At 34.0% G+C, this 23,912-nt stretch overlaps 1 protein-coding gene across 2 annotated transcripts in view; it reads right to left on the bottom strand.

Annotated features, from left to right (window-relative positions):
* The window catches only part of SATB2 (SATB homeobox 2), a 156,482-nt gene extending 132,577 nt beyond the window's left edge, over positions 1-23,905 (bottom strand). For both annotated transcript variants that reach the window (XM_026696843.2, XM_026696844.2), the window contains exons 1-2: positions 23,473-23,905; positions 22,215-22,442 (exon numbers count right to left, since the gene is read on the bottom strand). In XM_026696843.2, coding sequence (XP_026552628.1) covers positions 22,215-22,383 — 169 coding nt within the window. In that variant the 5' untranslated portion in view covers positions 22,384-22,442; positions 23,473-23,905. The remainder of the gene's footprint in view (positions 1-22,214; positions 22,443-23,472) is intronic.
* Between the last annotated feature and the right edge of the window lie 7 nt (positions 23,906-23,912).

Here is a 23,912-nt window from a genome sequence, read left to right as displayed (position 1 = left end):
ATAAATTTACATTTCTAAGACTAAGCACTTTCCAATGACTCTGGGTAACACTGAAGTACGAAGAATGAGGGGGGAGGAGGGATAAAAAATAGAAATAAAGTGTGGTGATTTTAGAAAAATGTAATGTGTGAAGTCAAGATATTCCCAATTGTAAAATATACTGTATATTTGAAAACTGGACCATCAGGAAAGACCAATGAAGAAATATCACTCTCTTGGAATTTCAGTGTTGGTAAAGGATTGAAAACACCTTGGACTACAAGAATAAATCATTGAATATTAGATGACATTAAACCAGAGTGTTCAAGGAAAGCAGTCATAATAAAGGCTCAATATTCTGGAGACAAATCAATGGAAATTTTTTTTCATAAAAATGATAAGCAATCAAAGGAAGCCAACAGAAGATAAAGTAATTAGATGCTATTGCTGATGACACTAGCATAGACTTATAAGGACTCAAAGAACGAATTAGTAAAAAACAGTCTTTGTAAAATGTCCATCCAATTACAAAGCATTGAAAATGAATGAAACAAAATCTGCATATATAGAAAGAAATTGCATTTTTGGGATTGTTTGAGGGGAACCCCGTCCCTAATTATTTCTGCCTATTCCACCAAATCTGGTAGGGTAGACATGCTTCAAGTCTTGTTTCTGAAACTGTGCCATCTAGTGCAGGGGTGTCAAACTGGATTTCTTTGAGGGCCAGATCAGCATTGTGGTTCTCCTCTGGGGTCTGGGGGCGGACAGGGATGGGGGGGACAGGTGCCTCTTGCAGCACCCTGCTGGCCAAAATAGGGATCTGAGCATGGCTCCTCTGTGCGGTGTCGCCTTCCATGGCCTCCTACACTCTGCTGGCCAAAAATGGGCTGCACGGCCCATTGTCAGCCCATTTTTGGCCTGTTTTTCTGCCCATTTTTCGGTCTGTTTTTCAGCCCTTTTTGACCCGTTTTGGCCCATTTTTCAGCCTGTTTTCAGCCCATTTTTGGTCAGTTTTTCCACCCATTTGACTCATTTTTGGCCTGGTTTTCAGCCCAGTTTTGGTTCATTTTCAGCCCAGTTTTGGCCCATAGAGTGCTGCAGGAGGCCATGGAGGGTCAAAACGAGCCACACATGGCTTGTTTTAGCTGCCAGAGGCACCACAGGCTGGTCCTTTGATATTTCCAGACCAACCCCGCAGGCCGGATCTGGACTGCAGGCCTTGAGTTTGACACCCCTGATCAAATGTGATTCAGGAAGCATGACTTCTCTGTTGTAGCACCTGTCAGAAAGTAAGAGCAGCCCTGTTGGCCTTTGGGAAAACCCTCAAGAACTATTATAGCCTTTTCTACCAGACACTGAGGACAGGTTGTTCCATCGTAATTTTTAGGGACTTTATTGTAATGCTATTTTACTAGTTCTTGTTTTAATGCTTTCAGATTATGAGCTGTCTAGAGTCACAAGATGGCTATCTAAACTCAATAAATAAATATTTTATAAATATGTTTTAAATTATTTCCTAGGAGGCTGGTGTCAGATTCTTCATAATACCCAACAATATCTCAGCTGCAAACAAATAATTTGGAAAATTATTTGTTTTTAAATTTTAGAATTATGCTTAATGTGTCATTGCATATATAGCAGAAGTAGAAGCTTCACTAGAAACATCAAACCTTTCTGATTTATTAGGTATATTCTTATATCCTGGGAGTAAACAGAAGATAATTTAAAATAAATTAGTAGCTCTTTGGATGTTCTGCAATACATACACAAATGTTTAGATTCCTGTACAGCCTATAAAGCGCAAATAAAATTGAAAGTTAAAAAAACCCTGCCAACTATGTTATTCTAATTGTTTATTTCTTGGCTTCAGAATTTTCCATCTGTAAACTAGGAATAAATTGGTTCTTTTAACCAATTTTTGTGCACCAATACTGGTTTTTTAAAGTATTTGTTGCAATCTTTGACATACACATACACATCCATATATATACAGTATATGTACATACATATAAAGGTAAAGTAACAAGTTTCCCTATTTAGTCGTGTCTTCTGTAGGAGGTGGTCCCCATCTCCATTTCTTGGCTGAGGAGCCAGAGTTGTCTGAAGATACTTTCCATAATCATGTGGTCAGCATGACTTTATGCTGAGGCACACGGAATGCTGTTACCTATTTATCCACTCGCATTTGCATGCTTTCAAACTGCTAGGTGGACAGGAGCAGAGGCAGATAACAATCTTGGGTGGACTGTCAGCTTTCCAGCTGACAAGCTCAGCATGTTTAACTGCTGAGGACTTGCACCTCCATATATAAATATAAGTACGTGCATGCATGTGTGTATGTATGTATATGTATACGTGTATACACACACAGAAAGAGAGAGTACAGCATTCCCTAGATAATTTACTTCATGCTTTCTTTCCACTTATTTATAACTGACTCATTAATGGACTTTGAAGTCTACTGTAAATAAATGTACAGCATTTCACATGCTCCAAATATGGTGATCCCTGTACTAAACTATTATTCATTTTCAAAATAAAATTATGATTTCCATTAATCATAGCCATTCCTTGAACCAAATATCTAACAATTACAATGTCTTGTAATGCTGTATATTTTTGACAATTGTATTTTAAATAGACACTTTTTGTACAATTATTTTTGCCATTGATCCTTAATATGAAAAACTATTTAAACAGATTGTTATTTCTTATCTTTCAAAAAGAAAGAGACATTAAACAAGTTAAAATGTAAGTCTGCATGAAACTTTTTTGAAGTAAGTAAGCACAACACTGTATACACTGGAGGTAAATTCAGGGAACATCAGGGGTGGGATGCTACCGATTCGCACCTATCTGCTAGAACCTGTTGTTAACTTTCTAAGCAGAAACACCAGAAATTCTGGTGTTGTTGCATACAGAAACTGCCTCTCCATTACCGTTATTACATTCTTGGCGGGATTAGTCTTCCTGTCTCTGGAGCTTCTTGGAATTTTTTTTTTCCTCTCCTTTGCTGGTACTTTGCTTGTGTCCAGCCCAAAATTGACATATATGTAGCCATTTCACTTGGAAACCTGACAGCTTGACTTTCTTAAAAGGGAAGGATTGTTTGAAGCTTTTTACACTGCTGTTGGGAGGAAATACTCTCCTGTTGGAGTTAGCACTTTGAAGAAATAATTGAATAACAAAGCAGAGCTGCCAGAAAGAAGCTTTTAATGACAAGGAACCAAGATGAGTGACATTCAGCAAGGATTATTGGCTAGCTAGAAAGATTGACATTCAAACATAAGTTTACATACCCTTTCTGAGTTTTGGTCTAAAACTGGTTTTTGGTGAAGTTTAACTCTGTGCTTGGTGACGTTTAATCCTGTGTTTATTGATGGGATAATTTTCCCTATTCAGCTTTGTTTAGAAGGAAAAAGGTTAATCTCTGTTTCTGAAAAGAAACTGGGTTGAGAAATCTGGCTAGTTCCTGTGTCTATTTGGTCTGGTAATTGGTTTAACAAGTAACAGCTACTGTTGTGATTGAATTTGAGTATTGTATTTGAATTTTTTCCTGCCCCATGGTTTTTTTTTAATTTGGAGAGGGGGTCTTCCTTCACTGCTTTAGTGGTATCTGGCACTGTCCTTTTGGGGTGTACTTCTAAGAGGCAGGATGCAAGTTTGGCACTGATTTTTACTGCCTATCTGGGGGCATGTGATCTTTCCTTAAATCTGCATGATTTCCTTAGGATATCTTGTGAGGTGAGTGAGACCAACTGGTATCTTTAAGTAATGCAAATGGATCTAAGGATTGCTTCTCCTGGGTGTGTTTTTTCTAAAGAGCTTACTTAAATGACCTCTCTGCTAAAGGGTTTCACTTTATGAGCAAGAGTTGACTGTTAATAGTTATCATTGTATTTTAACTATTTTAATTCCTCAAGGTGCTCTGACACCTTGCCTGATTTGTAACTCCGGCTGGCAGGAATTTTTAATCTAATGATTGGTATTTAGGGCAGCTTTTTGCAAGCAAAGAAGCTTTTTGTGTTTTTGTACAGGTAACCCTTGACTTACAACAGTTCATTTAGTGACCATTCAAAGTTACAATGACATTGAAAAAAATGACTTATGACCGTTTTTCACACTTATGACCATTGCAGCATCTCCACAGTCATGAAAGCCCAGGAGAGGAGAAGTGCCCCTCAATGTGAGTGACATCGAGTTGGCCATGACCACCCAGTCACATGACCACCCATCCACGCCTACCAGCTGATCGTTAAGTCAGAGAACCGGTTATTAAATTATTTGAATCCCATCCCTGGGGAACATAGAAGGAATACCAGCAGTAATTGTACACTAGGTTTAGTTCCCTGAAAGTAGTTGTCCTTCTTTTATTCAAAATATTTTAATAATAATGGCATTGATTCCCAACATAATGTATTATTCCTTTTTATAAATATAATATAAAAGCTCATTAATATAATTTTTTTTAATTTAGTCAACTGTTGCCTATAGCAGCATATTTATGAAAGCATTAAATACAGATATTTTGAGTCTGTGATTGTCCAGATTTTATTTGAGAGTTTAGGGTGCTGCATTCATGTATATATCAAGAAGGAAGGATGCAGGCTTTGGAATAATTGAGGTGGGTAATACTTTTTCCAAATACAAATCTGTGGAACAACTATTTTGAAGCATACTGTCTTGTAATTTGCTAGAATCTATATATGGGGGAGGTGAGGATGAAGGGAGAAAATATGAATTGGAATTCTCGATAAATGGATCTCTATCCATAGTAAGCTTTTCATGCCTAACTGTGCCTGACAGAAAGTTGTGGCTTCAGGATGAAATAAAATCTGAATTTTACATGGATAATGCTACTCATTATATACTCAAAATATAATTATTATCAACTATACTCAAGGGAAATTGTATGTAAGAATGTATGTTTGCATATATCAGTGTTCATTTCTCTTTCTTTCTCTCTCTCTCTCCCTCCCCCATTCCCTGTCTCTCTCTCTCTACATATACATACATACATACATACATACATACATACATACATACATACACAAAACTCTAAGATAAACATTATTTTAAGCAAAAAAAATCAGTTTTGCTCATTTTCTTTCTTTTCTCGCTTTAAAGTTCCTTATTGTTTTTAGCTGTTACAGATTAATTTTCCTCCTAAGCAATGATAACTCAAGCAAAAAGCAAGTCTACATGTGCAGTAGGTCACAAACTGATATTTCTCTTGAAATTCTTAACAATTTTATAAGAAACACATTCATGGGTTCCCCTTGCAAGAAATATTCAGTTTCCATTTGTGATCTCATCCATTATTCTATATGCTCCAATTGATAACTAATAATAATTAGACTTGTATGAGACCAGACTTTGGTTTTCATATACTCTTTTCTATTTGCTCTTTTTCTTTCCTCCCTCTCTCCCTCCCTTCCTGCTTCCCTTCCCTTCTCTTTTCTTCCATCTTTTTTTCCTTTCTTGTTACTTTAAGTAAAGGTAAAGATTTCCCCTGTCCGGTTGTAGCCAACTCTAGGGGGCAGTGCTCATCTGTTTCTTAGCCAAAGGACCCAGCATTGTCCAAAGGTATTTCCGTGGTCATGTGGGTAGCATGAGTTTAAGCTGAGGCGCATGGAACACTTCCTACCAAAGTTGAACGTATTTATCTACTTGTATTTGCATGCTTTCAAACTGCTAGGTGGGCAGAAGTTGGGGCAAGTGATGGGAGCTTGTCGTGTCATGTGGTGCTCAAGTCTTGAACCCAGGCTATCAGCTTTCCAGCTGACAAGCTCAGCACCTTTAATCACTGAGCCATCGCATCCCCTCTTTTTACTTTACACATGAACAAAATACTTTCACTCATGCAGATGGTACATTTTGAAGGATCCACTTGGTCACTGTGAATCTGACTGAGTCAGCCTGATAGTGAGACAGTGAAATTCTATGTGGCTTCCTTTCAGTTTCTGGGTCCTCTTCTTTGGAGCAACTTGCTTTCATAGTGACGAGAGAGTCACCCAACCTGTTCCAAATGACTTTCCACTCTGCATAGCTATTTCCCCAGTGAAGGGGCCTCTTAAATATACTATCAAACTATTTGCAGTTTCATTATTTATTTATTTGTTTGCCACCTAACCTGTTGTGAGCCAGATGGCGAAAGTCATTATCAGTGGCTTTACTTTAGAATCCAGACACTGCAAATAACAAGGGCCACCTGCACCCACACAAATACTGATTTTGTCCTTCCGCAACTGACACGCTTTGGGCTCATCCTTAATCATGAACCTTTTTTTCAATCACATATTTTCATGACACTGTCTGCTGCTGAGGGAACATGAAGTCATAGTTTTTCCCATTTAAAATAGCACTTTTTCTCTTCTCCTGACACAATTTTTACCACACTTCATCAAGGAAGCAGTTTATGACCTGCCCAGCTTCTATTGGTCACCTAGGCTACTACCTTAATTTCAGAAGTTCTGAGTCATACATAGAAGAAAACACCTCCATTTCATTCTGTGCAGAGACCTAAACGCAGCTGCTCTGGGCAGAAGCAGTTCAGGCACCAGCAGTAGCTAATGGGAATGTATTTGTGTGGTATTGTTGCATGTGGCTGTACATCAAAGCAGCAAGAGCTAAGAAGGCAGACGGCAAGTTCTGGATTAATGGAGTTGGGAAGAGGGGGCTGCTTCAGGTATCGAATGGCATTGCTATCATGTAAGAACAGACTGGCTGCCACATTTGAGAACGTAACGAAGATCCTGGGAAAAACTTGTCATGTGTTTGTTTAAAATTAATTTATAAAACCTGAAGAATTTGCTAAATTTAAAGAACACTCCCTACATAGTTTATTATAAATATAAGTATTCACATATTTTGCATAATATTTATATGAAATGGTTTATTAAATCTTAATGCTTAATTAAAAATTAATTTGTTATTATGTAATTTGTATTTCAGGCAAATATTGACAATAGTCATGATAAAAAGAAAGAATTACATGTCAATGTACTTCTTAATTACCCTTTGACACTGTTATCAAAGTAAAAGCTCCTTGCCTCTTAGTATAAATACACAAATTCAAATTCTTATTAAAAACAGTTTTCTCTTGACATACATCTTAAACGAAGGGCAAACCTATTGCAACCCTGGGGCAGCATTTAGTCCTTGAAATTATTTTTGTAATCCCCAGAGCCCCATCCAACTGTGATTACAGAAAACTGCTATTTTACATCAGGAAATCCGTGAAAATTGTAGCATAAGCCCTAACAGGGTTTTGAATAGCAAAGAAAAAAGGAAAATCCTCACTGTACAACACTGTTGGCTTTACAGCATTGGGTTCCTCAATGCAGCTCTCAGGTTTCCACAGAAGGCAGCCTACTCCTGGAACTCTAGATTGTTCGTTGCCATTTTTATTTCATCGTTAGTGATGGATATAGAGATGGGAGCAACCATCCACTACAGAACAGCTTGGAGCTCTTTATTTACTTGGCTGTCATCAGCCCGCTGGTTGCCCACTATTATTTGTATCTGTTAATTGATCTCCATTAGCCAGTAAAGCTGCTTTAAATAATAGCAAATATAAAAACGAACCTGTTAAAAGCCATAAAGAAGTGTTTTTGTTTAATTTAAGTTGAAACAAACTTTTAATTGTTTCAACCCGGGCAAACAACTACAGCTTTCCAGTCATAGGTACCTTTCCAGCAGACTTCTAGAAAACCTTTGCAAACAATCAATGCATACTTATTGCAAGAATAATCTATTCCTATCTAACAATTTGCTGTTTGTTTATGGGGAGGGAGGGAAGGAGGCGGGGAGAGGAGGAGGCAGTAGAAAGGAAAAAAGGCAAAGGATCTCAAAAATAAGAACTTGATTTATAATGAATTTGAACCCATAGTTCATTACAATTCTTATAAATACTTTGAATACCTCACCATTAACCAAATGACCCGCTTTACTGTTTTATAGAATCCAAAAGTATAATCTGGTGAAAACACAAGACATGATCAAGTCTCCATTGCCATTGGAGCTAGAGGGAGAAAGGGAGAACATGCCATGGGTAAAACAGATATAAAGCCAAACAAAAGCTTAGTAATTCATAACTTAACTGTGTTCAAACACCTAAGATTTCTTCCAATTCCTTTCCTCATTCTCATTTAGTGCCAGTACTTCCAAACTAGGAAATGCAACACATTAACATATGCCATTAAAGATAGTCCTCAACTTACAATAAGCTGCTTAACAACCATTCAAAGTATGACTGCTGTTTTCCCCACCTCAGTCATACATTTGGAGCATTTGGCAACTGGCTCACATTTATAACTGGTTGCAACATTTTGAGGTGATGTTTTACGTTTTCTTGCTGTTTTCCAGCAAGAAAAACGCCCATTACATAAGCTGGATTTGGACTTGTGCCCACATGATTCATTTAACAACTTCAGTGAGTTAATAACAATATCATACAAATGGTTGCAAAATCAAGTCCAGTCACATGGTGACTCAGTTTATGACTGCAACAACTTACAACCAAAATTTCAGGCTCAATTATGGTCATAAGTTACCCTGTTACCCTGTTCGTACAGACATCCCCAACCACCGGTGTCGATGGTGGCAATTTCAGCGGTTTCAGCAGGTGGGAAATGGTTTCACATGTGTAACCTAACTCCCATGCATGTGCAAATGAAGCTTCATGTGCTTGCCCACTGCTTCAGCAGCCCAGATCCCAACAGGCCATGGCCAGTAGCAGGCCCAGGGGTTGGGGGATCCATTTATTAGTATGTCCCATATATTAATCACTTTTCCTTGCTAACTCAGTCATTCTAGATTGAGCTGTAGCTTTACTATCTCTTCTTTTCTCACATAATCGTTCTAAACTGATGGTTGTCTCTAGAGAATTCAGCTAGATTATATTTGAGGAAGGAAGGAAAAAATAAACAATCCTGGTACTTAGAAATGAAGCGTTGGTTTGAAGATAAACTTCTTTCAATTCTTCAGCAGCCATCAGACACAATTATCTTTAGAGTTTGGTATACATTGTATATTGATTATGCCTAAGAATACATAGGAAAAATATACAATAATTGTATATGAAAAGTATTTTATCTTTTCAAAGTGTACCAGCTCAAATAATTAGATTTCTATGTACTTGCCTAGGAAGCATAAAATCCTCTGCCTTTTTAAAAACAAAGTCAAAATATTTCAGCATAAGAAAGGTACCCAAGGTGCTCAATCTCACTTAATATTTGTATACATGTTGCTTCTTAATTTTCATTTTTAAAAACTCTTAAGGGGTTCTACAAATTTCAAATTAATTGCAATTTTGATTACTATGAACTTTTTTTTGCCTTAGGACTTCAACCCATCAATCTAGTACACCAATAGTTGCATAATATAACTAGGCTAGTTGCACAGAACTTTATATTTAGTATTTGCCTTGTATGACTTGACTTCAAAAGATTACAGATTATAAGAGAAGTTATATTCTGAAAAATGTTTTTTAATTGAGTAAACAATAAGCTTTTACCTGTCTTCTTAGCAACAAGACTATTTCATTATTAACTTGTATTCAGCAATCTCTTGGCTGATGTACTCTTTAGCCCCTCAATCTTTTTCTCCATAGTTCATACTTCATTCATACTTCAATGGACTAGAAGGCAGAAAATCTATATATATAAAAGTGAAATACCACTCACCTATCATCACAAAATCTCCAGAACCATAAAGGCTACAAACTTGAAATTTGGCACGTATGTTCCTCTTGGCTTCTAAGTGCTCACTAAGAAAGGGTTTTTCAAAAAGACCATCAGAGCATTAGTATTTCGTATATTATTATTAACATGCTCTGATGCTAAGGAGTTCTACTCCCTCTCCCCATCTGAAAACAAATCTGTTCCAAATGCAAAGCACAAGCAGAGGAGTGGAGTTGCAGTTTCAGAGCAGCAACCAGCTTTAGTACAGAACAGTTGAGCTAAGCCCTGTCCAGGCTCCTTGATGTCTCCTTGCTCACACAACAAATACTGCTTCAGTTTCCAAACAGCTCTCAACTCTCTCACACACTGACAGGACGCTAGCCAGATGAATACCGATGGATGCTGGTAGGCAGAGGCACAATTTTTCCCCTTATTTTCCTTCCTAAAAACTAAGCCCAATCACGTAGTTTTGTAGCGAATCACTGGTATAGAGCTAGTGTTCATGTATCATTAAATTTAACCCATTCTGCAGATATTCCATGTAATATCACATTTAACTAACATGCCACTGACTCTATACATATACATATTTTTTCCATTTAAGTATATTTACTTGTGATGTTTATAAATTGTCTTGTGTATCTGAAACAACAAACATCAATATTAAATAAGATGCTCTTCTCTCAGGGTATTTCTGGGGACTATGTGGTTCATGAGTGTTGAAAACTAAGATGACAGGTCTTTGTTCACATACAGGTATGTCACTTTTTGTACATGTGGTCATTCATTTAAATCTGTCTATCTTTCATGTTCATTACAACTTTGAAAAGTACTATTTCTATTCATTGACCGCATTTGAGTAGATTCTAAAGTCATTCTTGTACCTTGTACGCAACAGACTTTTATAAAGAATAGAAAAGGCTTTTTAGAAAATGTAATATGTATTCTTATTCTCAAAAAAGTATTCAGTACTGTATGCCCAAAGTTTGAAAGGGACATTATTATTATAATATAATTATATGTAACATTATTGCATCAATATTTATCATTTACTTTATTACTTTATTGCTTTTATTCATGCATATATTATCAACTTTTACTACTACTCTGAATTCTTTTCTTTCAACTGAAATCTCTTTCAAACAGATTGAGCTCTGATTCAGTAGTAGCAATGGCATATTACAATGTATTGGGAACATTTTGACAGTCTAACTCAAATAATTATTTTCAGGCATAAACTTTTTAATAGGGGGAGGTAAATCATACAATTTGGCTGCAAAAATTAACCCAAATAGCTGGAAAAGTGTACTAGTTTAGAGTCTTGTTACTCCTCTTTTCATGTAGCTGAGGGCATATTTCCTAACTTCCCTCTACATATGCACAAGGTTTTAGGAATTGGTGTTTTTGATTGCTCCTATGAGTTCCTCACAGCCAAATATTCAGGGGGTTTAGAAATCTACGGAGAAAAAAGTTAAGGTGTGGAAGTTCATTTTATTAATGTGAATTTCAGTTGTGAAAAAAACATTGAGAATCAAACCAAAAATATATATTTAGGAACATAATGTAGTTTTATATTCATTTTTATAAAATGATAGGGTGCGAATGCTCCAATTGTAAAGAAGAAAGAAAAAACAAAACTATACAGACAATAGGAAGAGTCTCAGTTCACCACAAACCTGAATATTTCACTCTACTTTAACATCTGAAAAACACCAATTCCTAAAACCTTGTCTACATCTGTGAATGCAAGCAACATATTTTCTACTATAAATAAAAATTTAGTTAACAAGATGAGGTAAAGTAAACCTACTTCAATTTCTCTGCATTTTCTCAAGGTCTAAAAATTGGTAATGTGACAGATCCATCTCATTTTTCTTAGTGACGTTTTTATTATTCTTTCACTCAATTAAAGCAGAAATGGATATTGCATCTTCTGACTGTATAATTGTTATTGTAATCTGTTTTCTATCACTGCTTGGGAAATTGGTCCAAACAATATAAATATTGACAGCCTCAAAATACAAGTCATTTTCTTTTACTACAATACTTAAGGAGACATCTATCATGGTACTCAGCTCATATGCAAGGATTACAGTACAAAAAGTTATTTGTAAATTGGGAAAATACATCATGAAAGGCACCTTTTACTGCATAGTAATGCATAACCCGTAAATGAAAATTTTATTCCTTTAAGAAATACCATATAAAATATCAAATCTTAGAAATAAGCACATTAAGTTGTGACATAAAATGAACATATTACATAGGTTATTCACAGGGCATAAAACTTCACCAGCAATTATTAAGAAAAAAGAAAAAAAATACAAAAAACTAATCCAAAATATTTATACTGACTAAATTTCTACCTAGGAGCTATTATCAAATACAGTATCTATGCAGTGTATGAATTTTAGGACCTAAGCCTATATTTAGTCTAGTAAACACTAGCCCTACAGCTAGGATGTTATTTGTTGTGTCATAGTAATCAACTAATAATAAAACTCTCAAATACCTATTGCCTTCTAAATTGTAATAATAAATTCCAGAACATTTATTCAGAGCTAAATACGCATAAGTTTCCTATCTAAACTAGATATTCTTTATACATACATCTATAAATAGCTAAATATAAATAATATAATATAAATATAATAAATAGCTAATAATGAATTGACTGAAAATAAGCTTTATTTATCAATGAATATATTTAGTTAAATTGAAGGGTAAATGCCCTGGTATAAAAGATTTGCAGGAGAATCTTTTTTAGAATTGAAATATTTCATTTTGGCATAATACAGTGTATTTCCATTGATTCACTCATAGACTTCAAAAATACAGGCTTTGGCCCTAATCCTAAGCAATTTTATTTGGAATAAAAAAAAATCATAGTAAAACAGAATTGCATAAATTGTATTCCGTTATTAGTTTGCACAGATTAGTCAATTTGTACTTCCAGCAATATTATTTGTTGTCCATGCAAGCAATTTAAACCTTACATATATATATACTTTCATATGGATGAATACATGAATAGGTAAGCAAAAAAATATAAAACGGTAATTCCAAAAGGAATAAATATAAGTAGCAAATAATAAGTTGGGGAAGATGCCAGAAAATGTCACACTGCTTTAAGTATGACAAAGTGGCTGACATTCTATTTTCCATGCACAATGAATGCAAAAGAATGAATCATAAATTAAGACATGAGTCCCAAGTATTTTAAGGAGCCAACCAATTTTTGAAATTATGTTGTGGATGCTCCCTCAAAATGGCTATAGAAGTTGTCCATTCATAAAATGGTTACACTGAAGACATCTTCTGTTTCAAAATAGTTATTTAAAAAATAGCTATCTGCTATTCCCGCCAATAAGATAAAGCCTATTGTCTCTGTTTAGTTTGGGTCTTTACAGGGCAGATGGGTATACTTTCAAAACACTTGGCTGTAGCTGATAATTATTTCATTTCTAAAAACTCAGATGATCTAGCAAGCTTGGTGAGCACCATTTGTAGAAATACTGGCAATACTAAGATAAGCACTTGGTTGTTATTTTAAAGTTCTATATTCTTCAAATTAATTTATCCTGTACTCAGATACAAAAATTATCATATGGAAATTATAGTCTTATTATCATTAGGAACCAGTACGGATATAGTAGAACATGTTCTAATGAAAACTCAAACTGTCACTCACAAAGCAAATAAAAAAGCAAGCCATCCATGGAACAATAGTCATTTCTGTTCACCAAATGATTGGAAACTACTTGTAAATCAGTTTATATCTTCCCTTTGCATATTCTATTCCATAGATGATTAGGGAACTGCCGGTAGTAAATTTGATGTTGTGGCAAAGGAACAAGAAGAACTCGACAAATTCTTATGGCAGGAACAAAAGTCTTACACTAAACATGGTCCCTGTTGTTAGCAAATAAACTTCCATTCAAGACTGTTAATTTCTAACAATACAACATGCTTTAATTCTTTAGACTAAAAAAATCTTAATTCCAATTTTTACTGAGGCATACAAGCAATCCTTCCTGATCACAAGTAGCACTGTATTCTATACTTACTGCTTTTTTTTCAGTGACTTCTACATCATTCAACATGGCTACACTCATTGTTTCATGGATATTCAATGCCTCCTACACGATAACTGGAGTAATCAAAACTCCAGTAGAAAAGTATTCTACTTTTATCAAAAATACGTTAAAAAACATATACAAAGAAAACAAAGCAGTCTCGTGATTTACAGGCTAATTATCAAAAAGTATGTAGTCATTTCATAACACATCGCTGGTGAAATATATGTTGAAATCTTTGCTTTTAGAGTGTACAGATTTTCACTGCAGTCTTTACATTATGGTGAGACAGTCTTTGTTAAATTTCTACTATTTGTTCTTCTGTTGATGAGCAGTTATGATAACTTTAAAAAAGGATTCTAGAATAGATTTGGAAAATAATTTGCAAAGTACAAAGAAATAGAATACTATTTATTTATAGTAAAATTTATGGTTGTGGTATTTTTGCAATAATCACAGAACAGATATAAATTTTGTTGAAAACCAAGGTATTATGGCAATATGAAATATTTAAATCCCATAAATTTAACCTATATAATTTCTTTAAATTATACTAAATACATTCCCACTTTACATTTTTCTGAATTCATCCTGGAGCACACATTTATCAGTCACATATATAAAACTGATAAAACAGCTTAAGCTAAGTGTTTCATATCATAAACATTTGATCCAATACCCTAATGCTACACTTTTAGTTGTTGCAGGAAATATTTACACATCATTAGGTAATAATTACATATTACTTATCTAAATTACTTATATTTGAAGAAATCAAGTTTGCAAAGTATTTGCATGTGTATATTTATTAATTTTAAGTATTAGAAATGATAATATACTAAAATATGCATATATTTCTGTATGTATTTAATATAGAAAAAGGAGCAGCATTGATTGTAAAATTTTCTTTCCAATTTAATTAAATTTACTTTCAAATAATATATTATTTCTCCCTAATTTCAAATAATTATATTGTTTGAAAAAACATGTATTATTAATGCAGTAAAAGCAAAGAAACATCTCCCTTCTTCATAAAAACAGAATTAATAAAAATCTTTTGAAAGTATGGTATAACTCATGCACATCAGTAATCTATTTTTATGTGTTTTAAGTAGTTCCAAATAACTGAAGTGTTTGTGTGTGTGTGTGTGTGTGTGTGTGTGTGTGTGTGTGTATGTATTATGTATGTATATATAATATTTAACACTCTATGATAAATGCTTAACTTAAATATGGTGGGAAAATTCAGCATGGCAAAGATAATTAAATATATTTCTCTGAAATCATCAGCTTCTCAAATGTTTGTCAGTTGTGGCTTTAGGTCTTAAAACAGAGTTTCACTTATAGAATGTCTTCGTATGAAGTGCATCTGTTTCTGTGGAGTTTATACAGTAGGAACCAATTAAAATAAAATTGATTCATCATTATCTCAGAAGGAAACAAATAGTTACATTTTGAAACAGACACTATGGTTCAAAGTCAATATTCTTCAGAAAGATAATGCTTTCAATTCTTCTTTCACTCAAATATATATACAAGAGTCGTACCAGAAACCTAATAAGAATTTTCAAACAACACACTTACTTTTAATAGAAGATGTTGAGGTTTAATATATAGAAGAACTACAAAATTACCAGTCTTTTCCCAGTAAATAACTTTATTAAATTTAAGTCATCTAATGTTATTTTACATGTAATTAAGTGATGTTGAACAACATTGAATGAACTTATACTCACATATAAGAGTAACATTTTCCAAGTCTGAATTTATAGGTATTCCCAACTGTAGCATGTTTTTTTTTAAAAGGCATTGCTAATTATAACTATTCATTATTTATTATTAAAAATAATTTATTCATTTATTATTATACCCTTGCTTATTTATTAAAGTTATTGTACTGCATATTTATTAACCTGGGTTATTTATTATATTACAATCAGGAAAAGATTTTTTTTGTCTCCAATTAATTCCATTTTTATGTTTAGCTTTGGAAATAATAAATTAATTCATTATTAACTCAGGATATTTATTTATTTATTTATTCCCACCTTTATTATTTGAACAAATAAGCAGCAAACATGCCAATACTCCTTCCTCCTTCTATTTTCTCCACAACAACCCTGTGAAGTGAGTTGGGCTGACAGAGAGTGACAAGCCTAAAGTCACCCAGCCAGCCTTGATTTTGCTATTAAGACATTTCCCTGTCTCTGAACTTCTTCACATAAACGATTGACTAAATAATACAGCTTTCTAAACTATTTCCCTCCTCTTAACTTTCAGCTGACATTATTTCAATTTCAGCTCAATACTAATACATCCATATTTATCCAAGTTAAATATTACATTAGCCCAGGGGGTATCAAACTCAAGGCCCGGGGGCCAGATCTGGCCCACAGGGTGCTTAGATCTGGCCCACAGGGCTGCCCTGGAAACTGCAAAGGACTGGCCTGCAGTGCCTCTGCCAGCAAAAACAGAGCTCATGAGGGCCGTGCGTGGCCCTCTTGAGCTCTGTTTTTACTGGCAGAGGGTAGCAGAAGGATGTCCCAGCCTGAAACAGAGCTCGGGAACCTGTTTCTGCTGGCAGAGGGTTGCATGAGGCCATCGCAACTGAAAACGTTTTCACTGGCAGAGCGCTCGGGTCATCACATGCGCCCCCTGACATGACTGACATGCTGGCCACGCCCAACCCAGCCTCCAAACACAACTTATGCGGCCCTCAATGAAATAGAGTTTGACACCCCTGCATTAGACATACATGTTATAGAGAAATGCATACATTGCCTACATCTACATAATAAGTTTTCAGCAAATAAACTCTCATAGCCATCATTTAAAAAAGTAATTGTCTTAAATATGTGCCTTTCTGCAAGAATGAAGGACAAAGTTTTCATCTGTAACAAGTCTAACTGCATGTACTTCACTAGGGAACAAATCAGTACCCTACCAACTACTTAGATGCAAAAAGACAGACTGAAACAAATTAATTAGTATTGCAAATCTTATTACTTTAATAGAACTTACTTCCAAGTACATACACCTAGAACATATTTTCCTTCTTCACACAGTTTAAAGGAACTCTATCAATTACGCTCTTTTCCCAGTGAAATAATTGTAAGAAAGAAAGAAAGAAAGACAGAAAGAAAGAAATCACAAGTTTAAATATTATATATCAATAATGTCCTAAGTATACTTTTTCCCAATGAAGTCATCATTTCTAAGCAACTACAGTACTTACATTCTTTTTAAAACTGCATTCTATTTAGAATGCATTCTCACATCTACTTTTAGAGTTAAGGCTAGATTCCTTACGGACTTTGTTACTAGTTTATATAATGGCATTGGCCATTCTTTTCTTTATCAAGCTAATCTTTTTTACTTTGAAGCAAATAAACAAATTGCCTTACAAATCATGTTGATGTTTGAAATCCATCAAAGTTATGATTTCATATAAAGTATTTCAGAAGAAGTATTCCAAAATTATGTAAAACACCAATCCCAGGGTCTTTATTAGATTATACAGTATACTCATTCAGAATATAGAACTGCATTATCTTGAAACCAAAAGACAAAATTCTGAAACCCACAAAAGAGCTATATTCTTATATGAGAAGACAAAATATTTTGAGATAGTTGACTCCAAAAGCACATCTCAATTTTCAATTAAATTATAAATTCTGATTTCTTAAAATATTAATTTATAACTTACTTAACAGCTTATTATCCCCCAATTATTTTGAAGATTTTAATTTTGACTATTACCACTGTAAAATAAACAAGTTTTACAATATTTTAAACTGATTCTATGTTTTAAAAGCACTACCAATTCAGGTTTATGTAAACCACATATATTCCAAAAATCACACAATAATAAAAATCCGTCACAATGGCTAAAACCAGATTACTTTTCTATCACGTTACTTGCTATACATATAAAACAATACCAACAGAAGATAAAATGAAACCTTCAGCACTATAGTGTTATTACCACTCAGTTGCAAAAGCAACTTTATTTGCAAAAGAAGTATATTAACAATTGTCATCAATACTATTCCATTAACACATTAGAGCACGCTCATTATTATAGATTCCATCTTAATGTTACAGCAAAATGTTAACTGTGATTTTCCCCTCCTGACCATTGCAACTGTAATAAAAGATAATAACAAATCTTCCTTTGCCCAGTTCTATTCGATACAGCATTAATCTTTGTAACATAAAGATTTTAACAATGACATGCTAGGTCTTAAAACAAAAACTGAAATCCTATTTGAGACTATTCAATATTGAATATATTATTAAGTAAACTATATTGCTTGAAGTCCTGATCTGAAGTTTAAGGCCACAACCTAATGTACATTTACTTCAATGGGATATATTTTTCAATCATGTCATATTGGACCTTTAGCTATTTTATTAAAAATTAAAAACAGAGCTTTATATTTTCCTGTTAAACCAGTTTGAGAAATATATGCTTACACTGAATAGAAATAGGCTGGCTTCCAGCCTAGATATCCTTAGAATACAACTACTAAAGGGAATGGCATTTAAATTAGTCATGATAAATTCACTGATTTAATAAATATCAATGTGACTGGATCTGACCTTCAATAATTTTTAAATATTAAAAATACCATATTTGACTAAACATGTGAACTATATGATAAACTAAACTTTAAGATATATTGAGAAACTACAGAAGTGTTACTACTTTCATTCAAACATTCACGCACTAGTATCTGTTTAAGCTAAACCTATACTTTCTGAATCAGTCTAAAAATATACACAAGACCTGATAATATGTGTGTTTCAGCCTTACAGTACAACCCAAGAAATGAACTGAATGGATCAAGTATGAAAATAGATAGTATAACATGTCAGCGTCAGATTTAAGCACTCTGTTTCATAGATCTGATGTTGGCATGTTATACTATTTTCCTGTATTTAGGAACAAAATAAAAGACTTAATTTTAAGGCATCTTAGCGATTTTTACAGGCCTCATTTCTAAATTAATGAGATGAAGATCACAGTCTTATTAAGGCTTTAAAACACTAATAAAGATAAATGTACATAAAAACTGACGGGTCATGAACAGATAATTTTATTCAGCATTTTTAGAAATCTGAGTTTCCTGGCCATTCATCGTCCTTTTCTTTTCTTCAAAATCCTTATGGAGCAAATTAGTAACTGAGAGAAGACGCCAATTCTAGTAAGTGAATGTTACCCAGCAGGGATATAAAGCTGTCAACACCCCAGAGCTCTTGCTTGCTTTAACCTCTCTCCCAGGCGTCATATGTATTTTAAAGAGATATTTGCTTTTTTCTCCCACAGACTTACTATAAATCCTGCCAATCATGAACATTTAACAGCATTTCTGTTTTATTACATAGATGGTTTCAACAGAGCATCTAGGAATTGCAGGAAGTGCTAGAATAGCAGAAGAAGGGGGAGGCAGAAGGGAAAGCAGCAGCTAATCTTGACTAGTTCTACTGAAATTAATTAATATTGTAAAGGACAAAAAGTGTTAACTCAAAAACACAATTTACCATTAGCAACAAATGTTTTCTGTAATGTTTCTCTACATCTCTAAATAAAAAATTGAAAAAGGATATGCCACAAGTAGAGATATGCATCTTAACATAATTAATGTTATAATCTTAGGTCTGCACAAATAATAATTGGAAGAGAAAAAAAAGAGTGTGCTTTAAAATCATATGGGAAGTATTAATGGGCTTTTTTGTTTTCCTCAACAAAAACAGGATAATTACAGTCTGGTGATCCTTAGAAAAAAACTACAGTACTATTTTAAGAACTTGTAACTTTCCTAAATTATGTATTATATTTAAAACTAAATAATTATACTTGGGCAATCTCAAGAGATCTTTTTATTGTTTTACATGCCAAAATATTCCTTCAGTGTAGCTAAATTCCTAAGTTTACTCCTTTCTCTAAATCGTTTTCCCTTTCTAATTTACTACCTTCAAATCTATAAAATTCAGATTAAACATGTTGTAATGCACATGGCAGCATTTATACTGTGCAGAAATTTATTTTAAAAATGATGTCTTCACAAATATTGGGTTGCATTGTAATTAAAAAGATAAATGTATACTATAAAAATGCACTATTTGAAGCAAGGCAATCTTTTTCAGTAATTTATGCTTAATTCTACAAACAGATTTATTGGTCATTTTTACAAAGTAAATTTTTGAAGCACAATAACATGAAGATTTTATAAGACAGAAAGTTTTACAGCAGCTAAAATAAAATTTACATCAATTTTATCTAACACCCACTTCCTAAGATGGTCTAATTTAACTATTTTAATACATAATTGCCTTAGTATTCAGTGTAATATAATTAAGAATATTTTTGAAATTATTCTTAGTGCCTTCCATTCAATTGGTAAGCAGGTGGTACAATTACAAGAACCTGCATGAAACAGAACATTAATACCATAATATAGTTTATTAATTTAAAACAATTAGCATTGCATGAAAAGATAAGTTCTTATAATATGACCTTGAGAAATGAAAGACTTCACAAAAAATGAATAAAATCCTGTCTCTTGTCACACTGATATCATTACCATTTATTGAGAATTTTTGTGGCAAAGCCCAGTAGTAGTAAGGCAAGATTTGCCTTTCCATAATTTTTTTTTTTATTAAAAACCTCTCATTCCGCAATGTATTTAACAGATCAACAGAAAGCAACAATGCAAACTTACAAACATTTCCTCAAAATAAATGTTTTAACTTGTCCAATCTCCTGCATGGCTCATTTTGAAACAGTTACAAAAAGCGTAGCAAGCAACAAATCAATAACTGTTGTAACTTTGATAGTTTTCAATAACCTATTTAATTATTATTTTCTTATCTCTAAGATTACAATGATAAGAATGCTAAAAACAACCCAATACATTCATCAAAGCTATTTAATAGTTTTAATCCAGTACAAAAAGGTATTTCAATTACCTAAGAATGTATAAATAACTAAAATGGAGGACAAGGGAGACAGAATGAGAGACAGATAAAGGAAACTGCAACATACAACTTTTCAGTAATGTTTAGCAATTACTAAATCTCTACTGAACAGGGAAAGCTAAGAACACATGCAAAATGGTTGAACTGTTAAAAAGAGTGCAATGGTGCTATACTGTACTTATCAAAGAACTCAATATTGGATGTAGACATCCATTTTTTAATAAACTGCTGCATGGTAAAAATGATGCCGTGTGCATTACAATATGCTTTATATTTAAGAGAACTGTGTGTTTCCCATTATTATCTCTTCTACTTTAGAAACTTTTACACAAGGATGACCTTGTTATAATGTCCACCTCCAAACCTAAAGTGATTGAAGTGAAAGTGGAAGGAGCTATGACATTCAAAAATGAAATACTTAAAATAACTGCATGTTGTAAAGGTTTTAAAATATTATTAAAATGACATTATTTAAAAATGTAAAATTATATTGAACACATGAAATATTTGTAATTATAATATACAAATAACATAATGGTTAAAATAGATATATAATTCTACACATACACACACAAATTTTTTAAAAAGCAAAGAAATAATTTGGCTTATATATTTATTTTGCATTATATTTTATTTAATGATACCAAACTATTATTTCTAAATGGATTATATTTACAGGTTTAGAAGGCCACCTGAACTCCTAAACAACATCTCACAAATCTTAGCTAAATTAAACTAAGAACAAATAAAGAAACAATACACCAATTCCCTCTGAGTTTTTGTGATAAGACACAAGGTTATATTTATCCTCATACCCTTAATCAGTAAAATGTGTACACTTTTTTGTGATACTAAGTTAATCTATTGTTTTAGAATGGATTTTGAAGTGATTTTTTTTATATTTTAAAGATTTTGAAATTCTTCTTAAAAAGAATGAAATATAATGAAGTTTGTGAAATGCATTTAACAAAAATATAGATTTTTTTAGGACTAAATTAAGAGCCCCATTTAATATAGTTTATTTAATGCAAGTCATTTTGTCATAAATAACTACATATGGGTTAAATACTTTGACGTTGGTCCGAATACAGACATATAACTATTTAGAAGATAATGACAAATACCCTTAAATAAAAGAAAATCTACATTCTCTTTATGTATTCTGTTAAGACAAAGTGTTTAATAACTTTAAGCATTCCAGGAAAAAGAAGGTACTCTCCACTGCATCATAAAGGAGTTAATTCCAGATATAAATGGCAAAGTGCCCAAAATATGCCACTTTCTACATAAGCCACTTTATTTAACCATAATGAGCCTATTGGTTACTGATGAGAGACATCAGTTAAAGTGGGCATTAACTGTCTGCCATTGACTTTCTTTCTGTAATCTTACACCAAGACACTCAAGCTACGCCAACCTGAACCCTGAGACCTTCTGCTATTATAACTCAGCCGCCAGACTGTTATGCATACATTAGTTCTGCTAGGTTTGTTACCTCCCACTGATTTGGTGACAGAACCATTGAGCCTCCCTCTGGCTCCCATAGGGCTGCCATTCTGTTCAAGCCTGGCCACCTTCACCGGGGGAGGACCTTTGACATCAGGGCTGCAGCTCCCTCTCTCTGGGCTATCCCTTAGGCAGGGACTCTCACTTCTCCGATCCATATTACTTTGAGTTGGAGACAACGTTCCCACAGGCAGGTCACAATAAAATGAGCAAGGACCTAAAAAGAGAAAGAGGGAGAAAGAAACAAACAAGAAATACCATTTCAGAAGCATTCAGATCCACTGTGTCAATTAGTTACATCTACATTTAACTAAGAGAGTGCTTCAAGCAGAAATAACTGCAGCTGCACAGCACAGCTTTGCACCTGATTTCTTAACATCTTCCTATGCTGCTTGAAGTACCGTCAGCTAACAAGTATCTACACAGTATCTTTCAGAGAACTTAATCATTCATCTAACTTTGGCTTTATAAATCTTACTATTATCAGAACTATTTACCTGTTCCAGTTTCTCTTTTTGAGAAAGAATGCAAATTATACAAGCTATGGACTCGGCAAACAAATGTGTTGATAAGAGCTTAAGCTTTAAAAGAGATAATGCATTTCAGATACAACAACTCATGAACCAATATAGTCATCCAGTTTGATAGGTAAATATGCATTTCAAGACTGGTCTTATTCTGGATAAAGGATAAAGAAATAAGCAGCAAACATATAACACCAGCCCAAAGTACTTAAGAATGTAGCCAGACTTTCAAACTATTAAACAAGCCTTTAAAAACAGCATATATTTGCTATCTTTTCCGTTTGTAAACACTTGCTAAGTAATAGAGGTGTTAGGTTAACCTTTCAACAGATTCTTCTGTTGACTTGTTTTTTTATTTTGCAAAAAAAAAATAGTTTTGCTCAGAAGGAAAAAAACATTTTTTCTTCTCGAGTATTTCCCTTATATGTCTATAATCCTAGAACCGAGTTAGAATTTTGTGCTGAAATGCTATCTCAAGCAGATTGCGTTTTCAAGCTTCACTACACAACGTAGGGTGGGGGGGGAGACAGAATGAGAGCGATTTAGTTATACAAAAACAAATAAAATGGAGTGTAACATATCGCATTGAAGCTTCAACCTGAAGCAACTCAAGTCAGATATTACATTTCTATTAAGCCAATTATTTTGTTTTGAGAAGGCGTCTTCCACCAATCTTTCGGGATTGCCGCGGCAAGTTCGGCTAAGCTTTTCAGTAGTACTTACTGCTTATACTCTGTCCGTAACTTGGCTGACTTGGGCTCTGTCCATGGATCAAAAGTAGAGAATCCAGGATGGAAAGTTTTCTTGGCTCCTCTTGCTACGTTATTTTCTTCTTTGCCTTTTTCGCTTCTCCCCAGTATCCCACCCCACTGACGCCTTAAGTTTGGGGAGGGGGTATTATTTTTTTCCTTTTTTTTTGTTCCCGAGTTAGGGTGCCTAGTTCTCTTGCGCCTGAAATGGCTTGATGCTTTGAGGAAAGAGCTCTTCCTAAAAGGGCACCCGAGGTGGCAACTGGAAAAGAGAGGTGAGACTTCTGGGATCGGGAGGGAAGGAGGCGGAGGGCGGTTTCTCAGCCCTTCGGCAAAAAGGGGGGCAAGAAATAAGAGGGGGAGGGGGAAGCAAAGGGGTGGAGAGGCTGTTTCCGAAAGGGGACACTCTATCGG

The sequence above is a fragment of the Pseudonaja textilis genome, chromosome 1 (genome assembly GCF_049901715.1).
Source record: "Pseudonaja textilis isolate UNSWEBS1 chromosome 1, rPseTex1.2, whole genome shotgun sequence".
NCBI classification, from domain to species: Eukaryota; Metazoa; Chordata; class Lepidosauria; order Squamata; family Elapidae; genus Pseudonaja; species Pseudonaja textilis.
The sequence above is the reverse complement of the archived record's forward strand: the minus strand, read 5'-3'. Positions and strand labels throughout refer to the sequence as shown.